The following is a 21,265-nucleotide window of genomic DNA, read 5'->3' on the forward strand; positions in this document are numbered from 1 at the left end:
ACATATTTTAAAATCATAGAACCAATAACACTAGATTTAGTTTGGATTTTCAAATCCATCAAAATACACCGACCAATAACCCCCGCTTAGCTATTCTGCATTTTCACCCTCCAAACTTTTTACATATTAAAAAAATACAAACTTCATAGTTTTTTTTATAACCTTGAGAAATTGGCGATCGAGGTCAACCGACTAATCTCACAAAACCTGCAACAGCTATATATTCTTATCATTTAAGGTAATCCGGATCGAACTGCAGATTCGCCGTATTGGGATTATCTCTCAAGCGCCACTAATCCAACTTGTTGGTTATAGTTTTCATATATTACTATAAGCTAAGTGATGTTCAAACAAGAAAAGAAACACTGCTCTTTTTTTTTTTGAACAACAAGAAACATTATGCTAAGAAGTGACAATCTCTTCTTCTTTTTTTCTCTTTTTGACTGTTAAATTTTATTCATTAAAAAAACAGTTTTGTACATCAAGTGCCTATATGCTGATAGAAAAGTTTTAAGAGCAAACTCCATAGATATTCACAGTGGTTCTTGTAAGGACTCCTTAAGAAGTGAAAGTGTTTGCAAAGCTTTTTGCTTTTTCTGGCGAATCCTCTCCAAAGTTTTTCTCAAAGACTTGATCTCATTCTCAGCCTTCCTTAATTCTCTTTTGTGAGATTCTATCTCCTTTCTTCTCTCTGAAATTGATTTTATCCTTTTTTCTTTGCATTTCTCCACAGACTACGACAAACAGAGTTTACATATATATCATAAAGTGATGAACAAAGAGACTGAAACTAAAACCGACACTACAAGAAAACACGCCAAATTCCGACGGAGGTTCCGACGGACTACAATGTCGTCGGACGTTTGTGACGGATTTCCGACCAATTTCCGACGAAAACAAAAAAATTGAAGTCGTCGGAATTCCGTCGGCCATTTCCGACGAATTTCCGAGGAAAAATGGCTCGTCGGAATATTCCGACAAATTTTCGACGACATTCTGATAAAACATATAACCGTTGTAGTCGTCGAAAATTCGTCGGAATATACCGACGAACTTCCGACGACATTCCGATTAACAGATATAACTGTTACCGCCGTCGGTATTCCGTCGGAATTTTCTGACGAATTTCCGATGAACCATGTTTCCGTCGGAAATCCCTCGCAAAATACCGACGACATAGTGACGACAAAGGGTTCCATTGAAGTTTGGAAATGTCCTCCGTAATTCGTCGGAATATACCGACGACATTCCGACGAACTAGACCGAGGACATGTGTTTCTAAAAAATTTCAAACATAAAAATCTATAAATTTAGATGCCAAAACTATGAATATAACACATAATAAGTGTTTAGTATAGTATTAGATCACAACCGTTCAAATATAACAACTCATTAAAATATTTATGTATGCATATCATTGTTTTCATAACATCTCATCTTAACACTCATATACTTATACAATCATATTCATCTAATCTTACACTACAAAAAATGTTGTTGTGTAAAATCGTGTTATAAGAACATTTTTAATGTTAAATCTTTATGCAAATACTATATATATTATCAAAGATTTAGATTTTGCATTTAGAAACTTGTAATCAACCCCTAAACACTAAGTCGTCGGAATTCGGTCAGAAAAAGTTGTCAGTATTCCGTCGGAATATACTGACGGACACCAATTCCGTCGGAATTTCAATTTACCCGGGAAAACCAAACCACGTGAAAATTTTCGCGAACCGCCAATTGGTATATATTTCATTATCCCGACGGTATACTGACGAATCTGTGTCCGTCGGAAACGTTAAATATAATTACCCTTCTTCTTCCTTCTTCGTTATTTCCGCCTCCGCCTCTCTCTCAATCCTCTGCGCAATTTCTCTCCCTTTCACGGCGATTCCGACCATTCTCGAGCTCCTATCACCGGCGAATCCTCTTCTCACCCTCATATCTCTTCCCCAAACCCCAAATCATGTAAGAATCATCCCAACCTTGTTTTATCTCATTTTTTTAGGGTTTTGGAAGTTAGATCTCGGATTTTAGGTTGTTTGATTGAAAATTTTAGGATTGAATGGATAGTTTAGGATATATAAGTTAGGATTGTTGTTTGGATTGTTGTTTTAGTTTTTCTTGGAATTATTTTGTGTTTTTGTTAAAATTCAAAACGTTTTACTATTTTTAAAACATTTTTTGATTTTTAAAAACGTTTTTCAAGTTTCCAGTAATAAACTATGTATAATAAAATGTTTTTTAAAAATTTTAAAAATATTTTTAACAACATTTTTCTATATTTATAAAAAAATTATAATTTTGTATACGTGTATATATATATATATATATATATAAATCATGTATAATAAAAAAATTTAAAATTTTTATAATTTTTTATAAGTTTCCAGTAATAAACTATGTATAATAAAAGGTTTAATAGTTTTTTTTAAAACGTTTATAAAACCTTTTGTAAATATATAAATGAAAACATTAAAAATAGAAATGATTTGAAAAGATTTTTGATGTATTAATTTTTTTTTAGGTCCGAGGATGTACCCCGCCCCGCAGCCCGTCTTCGACGTAGTTTGGTGAGCAGTTCCCGTGCATCGGGATCGTCTCACGAACAAAACTCGGTTCCCGCATATATTCCCGCTCCAGAAGAAGTTCAACGCCGAGATAATGCAGAAGCTAGATCGTTTGATGTCTTCGAGTTCTTAGTTTTTTCTGCTTTTTAAAACTTTCTGAATGTTTTTTTTCTATTTCGGTTTGTATGAATTTAAATTCTATAATATTATTAGTTTTAAATTTCAGATTTTATTTATTTATTAATTAATTTTTAATATAAAAAAATATATATATAAAAATGCAAAATTAATTCGTATTTAAAATTGATATATTCCGACGAATTGAGGGCGTCGGACTATACCGACGAACGAAGTCCTCGGAAAATACCGACGGAGAAGGTTCCTCGGAAAATTCCGACGAACCATAGTCCGTCAGTATTTTCCGAGGACTCGGTTCGTCGGTATAGTCCGAGGAACGTGCTCCGTCGGTATATAGTTTTTCCGATGAACTCTGGTCTCGTGTGTCCGCATCGGAATATCGTCGGAAGTTCGTCAGAATGACGTTTCTCGGTATTCGTCAGAAAGTCGTCGGAAGGTCTGACGAAATTCCGACGAATCTTTTTTTTCGGACGAAATTATACCGACGGACTGGTTCGTCAGAAATTCGTCAGGATCGGTCTATTCCGACGAATTTCTGACGATTTCGGCCATCAGAATCCCCCTGTTTTCTTGTAGTGCGAGTCAAAATCTTCTCTAGTTTGGTTATAGTACCTGAATCTGTTTCCGTAAATTAGTTGTAGACGGTAATGAATTCCATAGGAAACCTTTTACTGGAGCGTCACGAAATAATTGTTCTCGTTCCAGTACAAGTTCCATTAGTTTTTTTCTTGTTTCATCTCGATCGCTTGTGCTATTGAGTCGCCATTTCATCACAAGATCGTGGCCTAACCAACAAATCTGCGTTGATTGACACAAACTCATAAGAAAATGATAAGCTTGTATTAGCTTTGGGTACGTGAGAAGATAGGAGGATTAGAAGGCTGGTGAAGTCTTTATATGCTGAGCTGGCATTTGAGAAGATACTCTCCTTGGTTCAGAGACTTTGCTGTTGAACAAGAATCAAGTATAAAAGCACAAGGTCGTCGTTTACGGGGAGGGAGCTTTTGGATTTAGAATTGAGTCGCGAGACTTGAGTGAGAGCAGCTGGGTTAAGCCAGTGTTCTTGAGGAGATTGTGCTCGGGTTAAGCCGACGCATCTCAACGGTTCGAGATCTAAAGTGTAGTTCGTCATCTCATTGATTTAATAAAGTGTTTGGAGTGTTGTGATTGAGTTGTTACAAGAGAATCGATAGGTAAAACTCTATCAGAAAAACATATCTCGAATATGATGGAACAAGAAAGTTATCAATGGATGTTAACAAAGGACAGATCCTACCTATACCAATACAACAGAGATGGTTAAAAGTAAAAACCAAAATGAAAAGATAAAACAATGAATAAGGTCTAATGGAAGGTCTTGTGGCTAGAGAAATAAACTTAACTTGTTGATCAAGTTCTTTAAGAGAAGAACCAGAGTTACTATGCTTTTTATTAGCCATATTGAGAAAAAGTCTTTCCTCACCGATGCTACGTGCCTCATGCAACATCCGGCAATTTAGGTTCTGTAAATATCCATTCTTGTTATAGGTTTTGTTTTTTAACTTTCAACATTTTGAGATCGAGCTAGACAAAACAAAGAAGATAAGCGATTAGAATTAACTAACATGAATGTTAACTTCTGCTTCTCTTCCGGAAGAGAAATATAGAACAGCCTTCTTGTCACGATATGCACCATGAGTGAAAGTTAGCTTTTCAAGCTCCATCTTTTTTCGATCCAACTCGGAATTCCTATATATCATTTTTTCTCCGTAACTCCATCCATAGTCCAATCTGTAGCTTGCCTTCGACTTGGCACTACCAAGATTAAGCTGGTTTTTGAAGAGTAACATATACATGTAGCAGTATCAAGCCTGGTTAAGTTCATTCACAAGCTATACGGAGATAACTATTTATCTCAACAAGTATTTGAGTGATTTCATTTCTTGTTATCCAAAATGAACACTTCTATCAATAAGCATACATACCTGTTTTTCAGGAATTTTTCTTCCAATGTAAAACATTTGTTGTTGTAGCTCTTCTACCATTTTCTCACTCTCTTCTATTAGCCTCGCGTCTCGGTGTTGGTTCTTTCTGAGTTCACCGTGCTGCTGTTGATGTCTAACACTTTGGTTGATTTTCTTTCTACCAATTTCTGCAACCTCCATATTTCAGAACCAGATGAAGCCTATGACAAAGTTAGGTTAGGTTTTGCAGGAAAATGGAAGACTGTTTCCGGTAATATGGTTTATCAATGTGGAAGAAAATATTATGAGTTCAAAATACATGTCTAGGACTTGATATATATATATATAATAAACTTACTAAATCCTTTTCTATTATATTAAGAAGAACTTACGAAGTCTTTGTACACTAAGATACACTATTTAGAACTTGGTTTGCACGCCAAGAAAGTTGACAGCCACCTTTTATTTATTTTACTATATCGATTCAACGACACAAATAAAGTTTTTGGTCAAACGAGAAATCCTCCTGATAAAGTCGACAGCCACCTTTGATAAACTTATCCTATCTTTCTCTCGGTCAGTTATGCTATCATGTGGCCATCTTATCGAAAGATCATGACATAACCTCCCGATCTGCTTGAAACAAACAAGCTATAATAAGACTGAACATTATAAGACTGAACATGGTAATTTAGCAACAACAAAAAAAAAAAAAAGACTGAACATGGTAAATATCATGCGAGATTAACTAAACTGATCCAATCTTAGACCAGACAAAGAACATATATATAGTCGATACGAAACTCAACTAAAAAGTCAAAACGATTAACGCAAACAAATGATTAGAACTTAGTTTGGAGGCCAAGAAATTTGACCACTTAATTTGCCACTCGGACATAGTAATCTAAACATACAGGAGTACATTAATACGTACTCTTCTTCTGGCCATGTGCTTTGGCTGGTTAGAATATTTTAGTTTAAATACATTATTTATTACCAATGATTTAAAGTTTTAAATTCCATACAAATATGGAGCAATCTTCACGAGAGGCTCGAGAGTGCTCACATGAAACTTCCTTGCAAATAGAAAACACACGTTCGTCACCTCACCCTCGTAGCTACAATTCGACCCAAACCGGATCCTATCCAAGAACCCGACCCGGATATCCTTCCTCACAAACCTCGCTGGATGGGACCCACCCCTTGACCAATCCACCCACGTCACTGTCCGGTTCGAATTCATCTCCGGGCATATTTTGTTAACCAATGTCGGAATATAATGCTCGTCGATGTAACACGGCGGGCGGCAGTGATCCTTAAAGACATTGTAATACCGGTGATCGGAGATGATCTCGGCGGCGACTCTCCGTGAGAGCTCGAACCACTGGTTTCCTTTCCGCCAGTCGGAGAGAGACACGTGCGGGAGCATTTTGGGGTTGTAACGGCCTCGGCCCATGGGCCTTGGGTCGTCGAATGAGCCGAGGAAAGAGCGAGTGGAGCCCATGAGGTAAGTGTAGACTGTGGTGAAGTTAAAGAGAGGGATGCATGTCTCGGAGAGGAGGACGAAGCGAGCGTTCGATGGTTTTAGAAGCGCGTGCGATAAAAGACGCCGCTCTGCGTCCATCATGGACGATCTTCCCCATTCAACGGCCTGCAAATTTTGATAATAAAATATGAAATTATATCGATGAATGTTAATAAATAAATCTATCAATATTAAGCAGACCTTGCTTGGTATGCGTTTCTTGTAAAATACGGAAGATTCTGGTGGCTCCTCTGTGAACTCAGGCGATGTATGAACATAAATGGAATAAAAATCTTCATGGCCACTGAAGAATATTTCCCAAAGAGGGGACAACGGCAAGTTCCACCTCGTCAGAAACATGAAGGCAACCTTTGGATGAGTCTCATTCATCACCGCTTCACGTGGTGCAATTGCTGCTCGCCGCATTAGCTCTTCGTCCGACATGTCACTGCCATGTGGAGGAGGAGGAGAAAGAGAAGGAGAAGTGAGAGGATTGGATGAGAGATGATCGTTTTGGAAGAAGAGAGAAGTTTGGAGTCGTTGGTTGAGGTAAAGAGCGAGGAGGATGACAAGAGATGAGATGGAGGTGAAGAAGACAACTGTGCCAAGGATGTGAATGTATCGGAGAGTGATCGGTTCTTTCTTCATGCGTACGTTTAGTTCTTTAACAAAGGCTGTGAACTTTTGCTTCTTCATATTGTTTTGTTTGGGTGTAGTTATTTGGCTTGATCTACGTACGTCATTCAAGTACTCCAAATTTATGTGTTCATATATATAATATAGTGCATGAGAAAATGTGACTAGCATATTTTACACTGAGACAACCGTTTTTCCCACGAAATAAGTCTTTAAAGGGATCAAAAGTTCAATTATTAATTGGCTGAAATGATTTTGTTCAGAGATGAAAGTATGAACACGTAACTCCATTCTCAGGATTAATTAATATTTTCCCAAACCTAGGCATGATCATGTATGTATGCATTGGATGGACGTGCATGGTGTGGGGAAATGTGCATGAAGATTGTGGGTTTAGTGAAACGTGATTTAGTGAAGTGAAAAGTGAGAGAAGATGAGCATGAAATTTGCGGGCAATGTTAAGTTATTGGTGTGTTACCACTTACCACAAATACATTATAAAATTAATTTACTATTTTATCACCTATAGTGTTTTATGTATAACAAAAATGAAAATGTAAAGGACGAATCGATATATAAAATATACACCACATACATGTCTAGAATATATAAAATGTCATTGCTTGCAATTTTTTCTGATTATATAATGGACACTGAATTTCAAAACTTATTTTGCTCTTATCTAATCAAATGGAAAGAAGCCGAATGACGGATTAAAAAGTAGGATATTCTGCAATAAACCCGTACGGCCCATTGGACTTTTAAAAAGGCCCAAACCCCTACGGTATCATGTAAGCCCAAAAGGCTTTCCAGGCATTACAAAACTGGCTTCATCTTCAACAAAACAAGTGTATCCACCAGAATCCGTACCCGTACCCGTCTTCCTCTCTCTCTCCGTGTTGACTCTCTTGAGCCGATCCAACCATACACGATTCTCCGGTAAGTCAGACGATTTCAGCTGATTTTCTAGGTAGCTCTTTTATGGTTGAGCAAATTTGAGATTTAATAGACGAATTTGATTAATATTATTTCACCTGCTAATATTATTAGTTGTTGATTCTGGATTTTGCAGAAAGTTTTGAGATTTAATCTGATCTTGTTATAAAGCAAATTGCTGATTAATTTAGAGATGCCTCGGGACTTGTCAAGATCGAGGTCACCTTCTCCATCACCTTCACGGCGCAGAAAGCACTCGAGGTCTCCTGTAAGGCACAGGCATAGCAGGAGAAGCAGAAGAGACAGGAGCCGTTCTCCATACTCGTCTTATTCCCATAGCAGGTGATACACGTATTATTTTCTGAGCTATTCGTTATTAATTGGTTCATCATAAGGACTGTAAGAAACTATGGATCACTGTTATGTATCTTGCTGGCTAGATGTAAGAAACTATAGAATCTATCTGGATGATACAAATGCTGTCTTAATAGTTTTTGAGTGATGGTCTTGTTGGAAACATTTTTTCTAATTCTGTTTGATTATTGTAAGAAGTTTTGGCTGCAATTTTCAATTTATTGGATTATTTTATTACCGGAGTTTCACGTTTTAGATAGTGCAGCCTGCATATTCATAAAAGCAGATGGTAGTTGGGATAACATTAGTAGTTTCTCTCAGAAGTTCCTGAGCAGTCATTAACTCATTATGATGTTCTTTTTAAATGGAGATTGTTAAAAATAAAGAGATAAAAACCACCTTATGTTTCTAAGTAGGATAATAGAATGATATGTTGAGAACATGGCTGAGAAATTAAGAAGAGGATCCTGGATCCATGCTCTTGCCATTATGTTAAAAGCTCAAATTTCTTCCCGTTCTATGGGAGGGGAAGTGAGCTGGTGATGCTGTTGGTTATTCTTTCATTGATCCTTTCTCACATTAGCTTCTTCATGTGATAAAAGTTGGAGCTGATAGTTCTTATCAGTGTATGAGGTAACTGCACATACTTTTTGTTTTCGTTATGTGAAGGTGTGGGCTACTTGATGCCTAGTCTTCATGTGCGTGGTAGTTCATCCGTTCCAGCTTTTGCTTACCGCTTTATTTTGGGTGTTGTACAGACGAAGAAGTCGTTCTATTTCTCCTAGGCGCCACCGGAGTCGATCTGTTACTCCTAAGCGACGTTCACCAACACCAAAACGTTACAAAAGACAAAAGAGTAGGAGCTCTTCTCCATCTCCTGCAAGAAGGTCTCCTGCCACAACCTTTGAGTCAGCTAAAAATAGGAATGGGGAAAAACTAATCAGAGAAGAGGAAGAGCGGAAAAGGTATATGTTATGTCAAACTAAAGTTTTGTGTTCGCAAATGTTATTCTACTGTAACGTGGGAGTGCTTTGATTATTAGTCTTAAAAGTGCAACAGGTTTCATGGCATTGTCTCAGTGGCTTCGCTTAAAGGGAGATAAGCTATTATTCGACTTGTTATATTTGATCTTCTGGCAATAATGTTCATATTATCTCGATTTGATAAGTTCTGAGAGTCATTTACATGGATCGTGACTGAGTTAAACATGTATACGTTAAAAGAACAAGAATAGCTTAGCTAAGGTTTGTTTGTGTCTATGGTGGTGTTAAAATATCCTTCACGAAATTTATCGTTCTTCGAATAGTATTTTTGCTTCTATTCTGTTCAAGATTGAAGACATCAAGATATGAAAAAGTCCAGGTGATATTTATGGCTCTGAATCTACTGTGGGTGTCTTCTAACTATTAACTATGTTTTCCAACAGGCGACAGCAGGAAGCAGAACTAAAGCTAATAGAGGACGAAACTACGAAACGGGTTGAAGAAGCTATTCTGAAAAAGGTTGAAGAAAGCTTGCAGTCTGAGAAAATCAAAATGGAAATTCTAACACTGTTGGAGGAAGGACGAAGGAGACTTAATGAAGAAGTCGCAGCTCAACTTGAGAAGGAGAAGGCAGCTTCTCTTATCGAAGCCAAAGAAAAAGAGGTAGACGTCTGTTCTTATCCTTATCACACAGTGACATAGTTGATAGTTCATCATCATTCTTTTTAGAACCTTGCTCTTGGCATTTTTCGATAAATTCGAATTGCTATTATGAATCTGCCTATCATGGAGAGTTGTTGATGAACGAGCCTTTTTTCAGGGCGTCATGCGGTGTTTGTCGCAGGAAAGAGAGCAACAAGGGAGAGAAGAGATGTCGAGAATAGAAGAGGAGAACCGGAAGAAACTAGAAGAAGCTCAGCTAAAGGAAGCAATGGAGAGGCAAAGGAAAGAGGAGGAACGTTATCGGGAGCTGGAGGAGCGGCAAAGACAGAAGGAAGAAGCGATGCGAAAGAAGAAAGCAGAAGAGGAAGAAGAACGTTTGAAACAGATGAAACTGTTGGGTAAAAACAAATCACGCCCTAAGTTATCTTTTGCCTTAAGCTCCAAGTGAATGGATGAAGGGAAAAATGAAAATGATTCTGTTGTGATGATATGTGTTTCTTTCTCTCAAAGATGCTTTATAATTATTTGTTGGTGCTTAAACCCCTTTTATATTATCCTGTAGTTCTAGCTTAGATTCTCGTTTGTATTTTTATGTCATGACTATTACATACTAAGTTTGTGTTGCAAATATATAAGCATCATCCTGAAGCACATTCATTGTACTTAAAAAAAATTAAAAAACATTCACAGTGAGGTTTTTCAATGTCAGATGTATAAAAAGCATTGACTAGATGATCTTAAATGGAAGAAGAATGATTGTTGTTTGAGTCCTACATCTCTTCAGGGAACACCTTATGCAGAAAATTGACAAAGCGTTTTGAGTAAATGGTGGGTTCGGTCACAGATATGGTCATGGGATCATACTGCAAAGACTTGCATTTATGCTCCACTTTCTTCTTGGTGTTATACTCTTGTAGAATATCTATAATTCCCATGTACACCACCACATCGTATACTTCAAAGAGCTCAATTGTAGCAGACTCTTCCTTGTCCTCATCAAGCTTGTGGTGAGCTTGAGCCGGCATGTTCACTCCTAATTGTACCCGCAGCCTAACAAAAGACGATAGATGCAATGACATTGTTAAGCTATAAGCACTTATCAAATGAAGAAAACAAAAGAGATGGAAATAAGTAAACCTTGCGGTTCCAGGAAGAATGAGATCAACTTCCTGCTCTCCAACGGAAAATGCTCTGAGTGTGCTTCCTCTGATGTGAGGACCTGGTACAGTACTCACGGAGTTGGGTTCGTGAGTCACCAATAGCAACCCTTTTGGAGGAATGGAGAGTTCTTGAGTCACACCAACTGAAAATAAAAATATGAAACGGTAAGTTACATATACACGGCCCCATCTGCTTCAATGCTGTTCTGTAATCATCTTCATATATAAAGGCATGAAGTGTCTTAAAGCTTTTCATTAGAATACTAATAGAATTCTTCAAACTTACTGACACCTACCGTCTACAGAGGAAACGCTCTCTTGATCTGACATTGCATTAGGAGGCTCAAGGATATCATTAAGTTGTCCTGGTGCTCTAAAATGTAATCCCAGTAGAAGACTGTAGTCAATGATCTGTAGAGATTCCAAGAACGCGCAGTCCAAGTAAATTTGCCTGCCGAAACAAGAAGTTTCACAAACAATTAGAAACTTTCAAATGAAAAACACAGCTGCTTAATCATTTCTTACGATGAATGCACCAAGAAACTGTAAACAATTTCAGGAAGAAGAAGATAATAGCGCTCACTTGAAGAGTGCTTCCCTTAACAGCTTGTCCATATGAAATTCATAAGCAAGATCAAGATCCTTCAATGTGGTTTTTTCTTGGATTTTAATCTTTTCAGTAAATCTCCCATGTGATGAACCCTTGAGATCATATCGACGATGAATCTTCAGCTCTGTGCAAAACATATTTCCCATGACCACAAAGCGTACCTATCAAAAGACCCAAAAAGCTCATGCTCATGTTACAGAAAAAACCTTAAAGAATAAAATGTAAGTTCCTACCTTTTTCCCCCACTTGAGTGTGATCCTATGAACTCCAAAGAATTTGGTTATAAGTGTGTTCTCATGGTCCCCTACATGTTTATAGTACCTAGGTAACATTCTGAGTAGAACCTATAAACCAAAAAAAAAAAAAAGATGGATGATCAGTTAGTTCTAGCAAGAATCAAATCACAGCTTTTGTGTCAGTTTCAAACCTTCAACTCAGATTTTTTTAATGTCTTGATCACAAATCTGTCATCGTGAGAAAGGTAGAAGATACTGCCACTTTTCCCTGGGGAACAAATCTCTGTCAGGCCATCATCACCACAGATAGACATCATGTACTCTGCTGCATCTAACTTGAACATTTCCCTCAAATTCCTGAAACAAAAGGCACAGAATATCAAATGAATGAACAAACAATCACTTATCTCATAATTGTTTGATCCTTAAGATAGACAGATCAAGAGGAACAACAGAGATATAAGGCAGCGGTAAGATGTTCATAACTTTTACAAGTATCTTTATCTGCCAGAAGAAAAACTGTTTTTACCTGAAAACCATAGGACAATAGTCTTTCCAAGAGAAGTCGATAGATTTGTGTGGAGGCGTAAAATTAGAGCCGTCTTTAGGGAAGAACATCACCGTTCTGGCCTTCTTACCAAAGTCAGAAGCACGTACGTCTCTCCTTGGCACTGGTGTAATTTTCCCAACAGTATACCTATAAACTTCCAATGATTCTTGTGTTAAGAGGAATATTATAATGCAACCTTAGAGAAATATGCAGTGGATACATAGATGTTGATATTAACATGTAGTGGTCATTAGACTTAATGGTGTTGACATAGTTTACCTGATACCAAGTTGGAGATTTAGCATCAGATGATAGTTATGTTCCCCAGTAAGAAAGGTCAAGAAAGTCCTGGCACTGACTTGTTTACTAAGAGTTGAAGGTGGTCTAATTTTGAGTGACCTGTCAACAGAACTCGTGACGACACTTTCTCTAATCAAAACTCCTTGCATGTACTCCCTCTCGTAAGCGACACGGTTCTTCTTATCCTGTCCCTCGCTTTGCCCTGACCCCAAAGACCTTGCAGACTTAGATGTCAACTCTCTTGGATGATCAGACATTCCACTAGTTGAAGTTCTCATGGAAAGACTTCGATTCACAGCACTCAAACTCAAACTCCTCAGCTCATCAACATCTATCGACGAGCTACGAGACAGCACAAACTTCCCCGTGTCATCATACTCAAGAGACCGACACCACTTCTTCAGAGAAGGATGTTTACTCCCAGCAGGATAATAAATCCCTTTCCCATCTTTAACACCACGAGACCACGTCCCAAAATACAAAGACCCATCAGCAAACTTATAAACACCAGAGCCATGTCTACACCCATTCAACCAAAACCCATCGAAAAGATCACCGTTCCCCCATCTCATCACCCCTCTCCCACACATTCCACCCTTCTTCCAGCTCCCTATGTACCTATTCCCATTAGTCCAAGAATAGCTACCACGCCCTTCTTGCGACCCTTCTCTCCAGGAGCCATCGTAAAGATCAGAGTTGCAATACTCTTTCCTCCCGAGACCGTGCCTTACGTTCATCCTCCAAGCTCCACTGTAAACAGATTGGTCTGGTGAAGTCATGGTGCCGATGCCGTGAAGGTATCCACCGGAGAAGTCTCCTTCGTATTTGGCTCCGGAGGACCATATAAGCTTCCCTTTGCCAGAGATTTTGCCTTGGTCCCAGTCTCCTTCGTAGATAGTTCCATCTGACCATGAGTACATTCCCTTACCATGAGGGAGCAGTCCTTTAACTTCACCAGAGTAGAAATCACCGTTTGAGAATTCTCTTCTTTCTCCAAGAGGGTTGAGGATACTACTACACAGAAAGTATCAAACTTTAACAAGGTGGGTGGGAAATGAATTAGGAATTGATTAGTTAAGAACGAAACACACAAACACCTTGTATCCATCTCAGCTTAGCTTCTAGTGATACAAGAACATTTGATGTCTAAAGCTGCCTTCTTGAGCACTTCTCTGCAGGTGAATAAAGATCAAATTTTTGAATAAGAAACTCGTAGGATTGATCAAATACTCAATCGTGAAGAAGTCAAACAGCAAAACCCAGTACTCAACCAATCTATACGAGACGAAATAGCTATTGGGCAGTAGCTCCATTCAAATTCATTATTCAAAACAGAAAGAGCTAATCATTTGATTAATTAATACACACAAGTAAGTAAGACACCCAAATACGCAGCGTACTCACCCAGACGAATCTTAACAAGAGAGAAGGAAGAAGAAGAGAAGAAAGGCCAAAGAGGTTGAGAGAGGTTTGAGAAGCTTTTTTTTTTTTTAATTTATTCTGATGTTTTAACTGTAAAATAGTTATGTTTCCGCCCGCATGCACCAATGTTCCCATTCAAAACCAGCTTCCTCTTTTCTCTTTTTAGCGAATTTATGCGACATGTTTCTTTTTTCTTTTTCCTTTCTCTTCTCTCATAAATATCTTTTATTATTATGTTGAACCATAAAAAAATCTTTTATTATTGTATTGAATTGACTGGTTCATATAAATGGGCACATATTTTCTCAAGAAATATATATAGTCTTTGTTCTTTTTTTTTCCCAAAAAGTTTTTTTTTTTTAATTTGAGAAATTGCATTTTAATTACTTCATCATTTTTTTTGAAGGCTTTAATCATTTATAAATGGAAAAAAATGACATGAGAAAATGTAAGTCAGATTCTCGGATTTAAATACCGGTTATGAACTTTTTTGACCTTCTACGACTAACATACGCAGTCTCTCATATTTTGAATGTAATTTTACTATATGGATTATCATATATAGTTGCAGGATCGATGAAAACAAATCACTAAATTACAAATTTCAGTTGTTATGTTGTTAATATCCTCTAGGTAGCGAATTTAAATTTCGCATGCTTTTCAAATAGTGATTTGTTGGAGTTGGTATATTGCCAAACACTGCATAAACTAAACACTAAGAGCATCTCCAACTCCATTTCATATTTTACTCCAAAATGAAAAAAATGGAGTGGAAAATAAAGTGATGAACAAAAAATAAAAACATTACTTTATAAATAGAGTAATCTTTTTATTTTTTGTTCATTACTCCATTTCCCACTCTATTTTCTCAATTTTGGAGTAAAATATGGAGTGGAGTTGGAGATGCCCTAATTATTATTAATCGTATTTGAGTAAGAACATGTAATTAATTTAATTGTAAAGTCAAATATGTTAACGGTAGATATTTTTAATCTAGGGATTTTAAACCATTTATTATTCCAAAGTATATTTTTTAAATGATAAGAACACCTACTAGTCTTCATATTTTGATGATGAATAGCGTGTTATTCGATTCTTCCAATTATGAAAATCGAATTTGTTAGTATACCGAATGTGAACATACTAAAATAATGTGAGATCTCTGATACGTCCAACAACCAATTGATTATAAATACATTTTCGTATCGAAATGAGTTTATTTTCTCATGCATTACGGTCAACCCAATTTTTTTAAAAATAATCTAAGTTATCTAACAAAATTTTAAGTCAGATCAATATATAATTAGTTCGGATAATCTATGTTAACTTTAAAATTGTACAACTGTCAAATCATCCAGGAGGTTCAAATAATCAAATCCATATTTGATTCGGACGACGTTCGTTGATTAATAATCCCATATAAAATTATTATTTGTCTACTGTTATCGAAAAACATATTTTCACAAATAATTGAAGGGAATGCAATCCATTATACATAGTTTTATACTTGGGATTTATACGCTCGTTCAGAATAAAGCCTAATAGGCTTAAAATACCCGCAAGGCTCTCCACTGGAAAAGAGCTTTATTCCCACGAAACAAATGCATTACATTCCTCAAAATATAGTTTACTGCATGTGGTTGCGTTGCAGAAAAGTGATCATTAGTAGAGTTGCATCATTGATGACTATATGTTGCAGTTTAAAAACATTGGAAAGTTTAAACAACCAATTCATTTTTCACGTTTAAACCTAACAAAAAAAAAATCTTTGTAGTTGAACAATTATTATATATTTTCAATAGAATATAACTGAAAGAATGTGAGACAAAACGAAAAAAGTTTCAACCGATGACCAAAAAGAAAAGATGACAAAAGCAACAAAAAGTTCAACCATGTTGATCTGATCATATTTACATGCACGACGTTTTACGTTGAAATTAATCATAGCACGACCCAAAGAACAAATAAATCAAAGTACTTTGATGAGTTGATGTAGACAAATAAATTAAAGTTGACCACTCCTAACGCTCAGAAATTTGCGAAGAATAACAACAACTTCAGAAAAAGAAAAAAAAAATCCCTGATGTTTATATATTTCACTGTACTCCGATACTACTTCAAATGTAGGTTTTATAGACCAAATAAAATCACATAAAAGGCTGTATAAGAAAACAAAAAGACATTTACACCGTCCAGGATAAGATTTAGTTTTCTATAGATAAGAAAGCCCGACCAGATATATTTTTTCTGCTGAGGTTTTTCAAATAACTAAATTTAGCTATGGACGATGTTGACGTGGGGAGATGAAAAAAAAATGAACAAAGAAGGACAACGATGTTGTGCGATACTATTAAAAGAGATGGTGACTTCGTGAATTGTGACAACACAAATGAACAAGACAAACCATGCATGATAGGATCCTGACATTTTTTTATTGTTTTCCTTTTGCTAATTAGACATGGACCCCTTTACGTTGCTTGCTAATTTTTTTATTTGTTTGCTTTTGCTTTGTGCATTGTTTTTCATTTGAGGAAGCATACACGTCCGCTTCAATATATTCGGCGAAAAACTAACTTATAATGATCAAAAATATCATTTTGGGGTTTGGAAAATAAGGTTCCAACTGATAATAATTTAATGATCGATATGCATAAATTCACCTGTGTTTTCTTTATATAATTTGCATATGCTACAGTATAATGCAAAAATACTACTCCAGTGCCCTATAAACAAGAATTGCAAATTTTGCAAAGTCTCAACATGATTAATTAAATATTTTTTATTTAATATGAATCATATAGTGCCTTTTTTAATCAACTATGATATATATCAAAATTGCTTTGGGGACTAAATAAGCAATTGCAATAACATTAAAGTCTCCTACGAAAGAACAACAAATTGGTATTCGGATAGATATTTTAGAAGTTGATGAAAAGTGAGAAAAGTGGTGAAGTGGGTGTCACGAAACGTATGAAGAGAAGTGTGGAGTGGGGCTGTGATGTTCCTTGTCGGCTCCTGCCGTTCAGTTCGTTGCAAAGAATCTCATTTCTTTATTTTCCCATCTTCTCCAATACACATAAATAGTTAAGAAAATAAGTTGGCAAAAAAGTGTTCTTCTTTATATAGTCTAAATTATGTGGAAATATACATTTTCCAACAGTACTTATTATGTTATATTGTTATCCAAGTTTCAAAAAAAACAGTACTTAGAACAACACTAACGGCTAATACTTGTGGGGTTTCTAAAAAAAAAGTATATTAATATTTAACTATTTTAGTTTTCTTGAAACATGTTGAAACATTGCCTAAAGGACAATTGTCTTTTTAAGTACCAAACCGGTTCTAAAAGATTAGTAATTAAAAAAAATTGTGATGTTTCTCTTTCCTAAATTATTACTATTTTTATCTCTAAAAACTCATTTTCACCTCACGTTGGAGGTGCTCTTATTATGTTTTATCAAAAAATGTCAGTATGTTAAGATAAATAGTCAAACAAAACGGAAACTACTTCACGACTTTAAAGATTTATGAAAACTTTATAAGATTAACTTAGTGGTTTAATGTAAGTTGGAAACCTACAAATTTTGTTTTCCTGCTAAATAAATAAACACAAGTACTATGCATTATGAACCAACAGTACGGCCCATCTGACAATCACTCTTTAGCCCATGTCAAAAGCCCAAAAGGCCAAAACAGAAAGCCTGCTTAATCTTGCGAAACACGGACTCGTACCGTCCACGTGGACCCAAACACAGTTCCGGTAAGATACTTCTCCTCTCTCTCTCTCTCCCTGTCTTTACTCGGTAAGTAGTAGCTCGAAGAAGAACATGGAGACGCCACTTCTGGGCTTCGAACCACGGTGTCCTCATCTCTTCATCACCAACTCTCGCCCCTCTTCCTCTCTCCCCCACTCCACCCTCTCCGTACGAACTCTCACAGCAACCACCGTCGTGAAATCACCGGCGACCGTAGTAGTAGTAGCAGAAGCTCCTCGCACAAAGCCTCACTCCAAATCCTTCCTTTCGAGAAAATCCGCAATCTCTGAGATTGAACAGTCCCCTGACTTCCTCTCATCTCTCCAGAGGTAAAGCATCAATCTTTTTGCTTCCAACTCTTATGATGATGATAGTCTCTCATCACTTTTAACTCCACACACTCTGCAGATTAGCTAGAGTTTTGAAAGTCCAAGACTTGAACGTGATTCTTCGTGATTTCGGAATCTCCGGACGCTGGCAGGATCTTATACAGGTAAAACTTCGATTTAAACTCAACATAAAAGTGTAACAACCCGCCCCGCTCACTCGGACCCCGGCTCACAGCTATGCAGTGTGAGTCCTCATTGACTCCTCCATGTAGGTTATTGAGGTGAGGTCTTGGGTTCGAGTAACGCCAAGCGCATTATAGAGTCAGTGAGAGTTCATAAGTGAGGGGTTGGGGTCGATGCTCTGCAGGGCCAGCCTGGGGTCCACGGGACAGGTTGTCACGAAAAAATTCATAAGACATAATTTTTAAAAATGTTTTTTGGCAGCTCTTTGATTGGATGCAACAACATGGTAAAGTTAGTGACTCAACTTACAGTAGCTGCATCAAGTTTGTTGGAGCTAAAAGCGTCTCAAAGGCTCTAGAGATATACCAAAGCATCCCTGACGAGTCTACCAAAACCAATGTCTATATATGTAACTCCGTTCTTAGCTGTCTGGTGAAGAACGGGAAGCTTGACAGCTGCATCAAGTTGTTTGATCAGATGAAGCGTGATGGTCTGAAACCAGATGTTGTTACGTATAACACGGTATGTCATTATATATGCAAATGCAACATCTTGTTTATTTTTTGTTTTTGTATATGTTCTGTAATATATTTTTTTCTTCTTCTTTGATGTGTGTAGCTGCTTGCAGGTTTCATCAAGGTGAAAAATGGGTTTCCTAAGGCTATGGAGCTCGTTGGAGAGCTGCCGCATAATGGGATAAAGATGGATGGTGTGATGTATGGGACTGTCTTGGCAATTTGTGCTTCGAATGGTCGATGTGAAGAAGCTGAAAGCTTTATCCAGCAGATGAAAGATGAAGGTCATTCCCCCAATATTTATCATTACAGCTCCTTGCTCAACTCTTATTCTTGGAAAGGAGATTACAAGAAAGCTGATGAGCTGATGGCCGAGATGAAATCAGTAGGATTAGTGCCAAACAAGGTTTGTGTTTGTTAGTATTTATCTTCTCATGCAATCACATTTGTTGCTATCATATGAGAGACTAGTTCTTTTACTATTTTGGTTCCTTGTTTCTCGTATAACTCTATGTGCAAATTTGACAGGTGATGATGACAACTTTACTAAAGGTTTATATTAAAGGAGGTTTGTTTGAAAGGTCAAGAGAATTACTATCTGAACTTGAATCTGCAGGCTACGCCGAAAACGAGGTAAAGCTCTATGCATATACTATAGAAAAGAGCAATATAAAGTTTATAAATTTGGCTGCAACCGTGTAATTTTTGCAAAATATTGAAAGTAGTAATTACCAATAATATTTATCATGTGTGACAATCAATGTACAACTTTCATTTATATAATTACATGATAGAAAACATTGCTTATTGGTATGCAATCTTGGTATAACTATATATTAACTGATGCTCATATAGTGTTTCTCTATAGGCTGCAATTTTCTTAAGTTAAAAATAACATTATTTTCTTCGCTAGATGCCATATTGTATGCTGATGGATGGTCTTTCAAAGACGGGAAAGTTAGAAGAAGCAATGACAATCTTTGATGATATGAAAGTGAAAGGTGTTAAATCTGGTATGTTTATTTGACTGATAATTCATTCTTGACTCTTCCATCATATGCTGCTTTAGTTTCTGAATCACTGCATATTTTAAACACAGAACCACTACAATTTCCTGTTTACAGATGGCTATGCAAACAGCATCATGATAGCTGCTTTATGCAGAAGCAAGCGCTTCGAGGAGGCAAAACAACTTGCAAGGGACTCTGAGACCACTTACGAAAAATGCGACTTGGTTATGTTGAACACAATGCTCTGCGCCTATTGCAGAGCAGGAGAAATGGAAAGTGTTATGCGGATGATGAAGAAGATGGACGAGCAAGCCGTTAGTCCCGACTATAACACGTTCCATATCTTGATAAAATATTTCATCAAGGAGAAACTGCACCTACTTGCCTACCAAACCTTGCTTGACATGCATAGTAAAGGTCACCGGCTTGAGGAGGTAATAACTAGCATCAAAGGCATTTTTAGTGTTTTAATAAGTTGCGGTCTCTTTCAACTTATGTTGTATATTTTTGCAGGAACTTTGTTCGTCTTTGATTTACCATCTAGGTAAAGTTAGAGCTCATTCAGAAGCGTTCTCGGTCTACAATATGCTGAGATACAGCAAAAGAACTATATGCAAGGATCTGCATGAGAAGATTCTTCACATTCTAATCCATGGGAAACTCTTTAAAGACGCATACGTTGTAGTGAAGGTTTGAAATCCCTCTCTATTAGGCAAATTTTAACATTTGGTCTGAAGCCATGGTGAAAACTGTGTATCAGGACAATGCAAAGGTGATCTCACAGCCTACTTTGAAGAGATTTTGTAAAGCTTTTATGGTCTCGGGGAATATTAATTTAGTGAACGATGTTCTGAAGGTCTTGCATGGTTCTGGCCACAAAATCGATCAGGTAAATAAACGAACCGGGAACAAATTGATTGAAGCTTGCAATACTGGATGATCTCATTTTTGCTGTCACTGTCTGCTTCTGTTTGTTAGGTTCAGTTTGAGATTGCGATTGCACGATACATTTCACAGCCAGATAAAAAGGAGTTACTTCTTCAACTACTACAATGGATGCCTGGTCAAGGATATGTTGTTGACTCCTCGACAAGAAACCTTGTTCTTAAGCAATCTCATTTGTTTGGTCGGCAACTCATCGCAGAGATCTTGTCCAAGCATCATATCGTCTCAAGGACGATGGTAAGATCTCGATCGGAGCCGAAGTTTAGTAGAGGTCAGAGAGGTAAATAAGAATGTAATCGATGTATGTACTTTTTGTTTCACGAGATAGATAACAGAGAGTAGTAACATTTGTAGATGTGCTAATGAATCAAATTTTACGTAAATATAATCATTTTTCAACAAACCAACAAGAACTTTCATATTACACTTCTTCGCAATATCTCCTTCTCCATACTATTCTTCATATTGTCTCTCTGCATCTCCTTCCTTTTCTCCCCAG

General features: G+C 36.9%; 5 protein-coding genes across 11 annotated transcripts; 2 read left to right on the plus strand and 3 right to left on the minus strand.

The window, feature by feature from the left end:
* Nucleotides 1-2,724: 2,724 nt before the first annotated feature.
* Nucleotides 2,725-5,335, minus strand: LOC106380967. Of its 2 annotated transcripts, XM_048782142.1 has the most exons (4): nt 4,676-5,329; nt 4,316-4,519; nt 4,094-4,213; nt 2,725-3,509 (listed from the first exon to the last, which is right to left on the minus strand). In XM_048782142.1, exons 1-4 carry the CDS (start codon nt 4,853-4,855, stop codon nt 3,315-3,317), a joined length of 699 nt encoding a protein of 232 aa, XP_048638099.1. In that variant the 5' UTR covers nt 4,856-5,329; the 3' UTR covers nt 2,725-3,314. The 2 variants fall into 2 exon arrangements, with proteins under 2 accessions (XP_048638099.1, XP_048638101.1); XM_048782144.1 differs by lacking the exon at nt 4,094-4,213 and having other exon boundaries at nt 4,676-5,335.
* Nucleotides 5,336-5,624: 289 nt separating this feature from the next.
* On the minus strand, nt 5,625-6,959 carry LOC111216235 (glycosyltransferase BC10-like). The gene is made up of 2 exons (XM_048782141.1): nt 6,381-6,959; nt 5,625-6,305 (listed from the first exon to the last, which is right to left on the minus strand). The coding sequence occupies exons 1-2, from the start codon at nt 6,873-6,875 to the stop codon at nt 5,667-5,669; spliced, it is 1,134 nt and encodes a 377-aa protein (XP_048638098.1). The 5' UTR covers nt 6,876-6,959; the 3' UTR covers nt 5,625-5,666.
* Nucleotides 6,960-7,636: 677 nt separating this feature from the next.
* Nucleotides 7,637-10,323, plus strand: LOC106350144 (uncharacterized protein At1g10890). 5 transcript variants are annotated; one of them, XM_013790075.3, is made up of 5 exons: nt 7,637-7,754; nt 7,888-8,093; nt 8,864-9,070; nt 9,532-9,751; nt 9,909-10,323. In XM_013790075.3, the coding sequence occupies exons 2-5, from the start codon at nt 7,945-7,947 to the stop codon at nt 10,197-10,199; spliced, it is 867 nt and encodes a 288-aa protein (XP_013645529.2). In that variant the 5' UTR covers nt 7,637-7,754; nt 7,888-7,944; the 3' UTR covers nt 10,200-10,323. The 5 variants fall into 5 exon arrangements, with proteins under 5 accessions (XP_013645529.2, XP_048638107.1, XP_048638105.1 ...); XM_048782150.1 differs by having other exon boundaries at nt 7,690-7,785; nt 7,888-8,738; XM_048782148.1 differs by having other exon boundaries at nt 7,700-7,754; nt 7,943-8,093.
* A 66-nt stretch (nt 10,324-10,389) lies between these two features.
* On the minus strand, nt 10,390-14,177 carry LOC106350132 (phosphatidylinositol 4-phosphate 5-kinase 7). 2 transcript variants are annotated; one of them, XM_048782146.1, is made up of 10 exons: nt 14,012-14,177; nt 13,705-13,779; nt 12,587-13,618; nt 12,287-12,454; nt 11,949-12,114; nt 11,755-11,865; nt 11,495-11,682; nt 11,208-11,362; nt 10,889-11,054; nt 10,390-10,801 (listed from the first exon to the last, which is right to left on the minus strand). In XM_048782146.1, exons 2-10 carry the CDS (start codon nt 13,713-13,715, stop codon nt 10,522-10,524), a joined length of 2,277 nt encoding a protein of 758 aa, XP_048638103.1. In that variant the 5' UTR covers nt 13,716-13,779; nt 14,012-14,177; the 3' UTR covers nt 10,390-10,521. The 2 variants fall into 2 exon arrangements, with proteins under 2 accessions (XP_048638103.1, XP_048638102.1); XM_048782145.1 differs by having other exon boundaries at nt 12,587-13,621; nt 14,012-14,160.
* A 3,616-nt stretch (nt 14,178-17,793) lies between these two features.
* On the plus strand, nt 17,794-21,169 carry LOC106350122 (pentatricopeptide repeat-containing protein At1g10910, chloroplastic). Its single transcript, XM_048782151.1, has 10 exons — nt 17,794-18,113; nt 18,193-18,277; nt 18,558-18,818; nt 18,915-19,217; nt 19,340-19,444; nt 19,725-19,824; nt 19,936-20,255; nt 20,335-20,511; nt 20,582-20,710; nt 20,800-21,169. The coding sequence occupies exons 1-10, from the start codon at nt 17,857-17,859 to the stop codon at nt 21,052-21,054; spliced, it is 1,992 nt and encodes a 663-aa protein (XP_048638108.1). The 5' UTR covers nt 17,794-17,856; the 3' UTR covers nt 21,055-21,169.
* The last annotated feature ends 96 nt before the right edge of the window (nt 21,170-21,265 follow it).

This window comes from Brassica napus, chromosome A6 (assembly GCF_020379485.1).
Source record: "Brassica napus cultivar Da-Ae chromosome A6, Da-Ae, whole genome shotgun sequence".
Lineage (NCBI taxonomy): Eukaryota > Viridiplantae > Streptophyta > Magnoliopsida > Brassicales > Brassicaceae > Brassica > Brassica napus.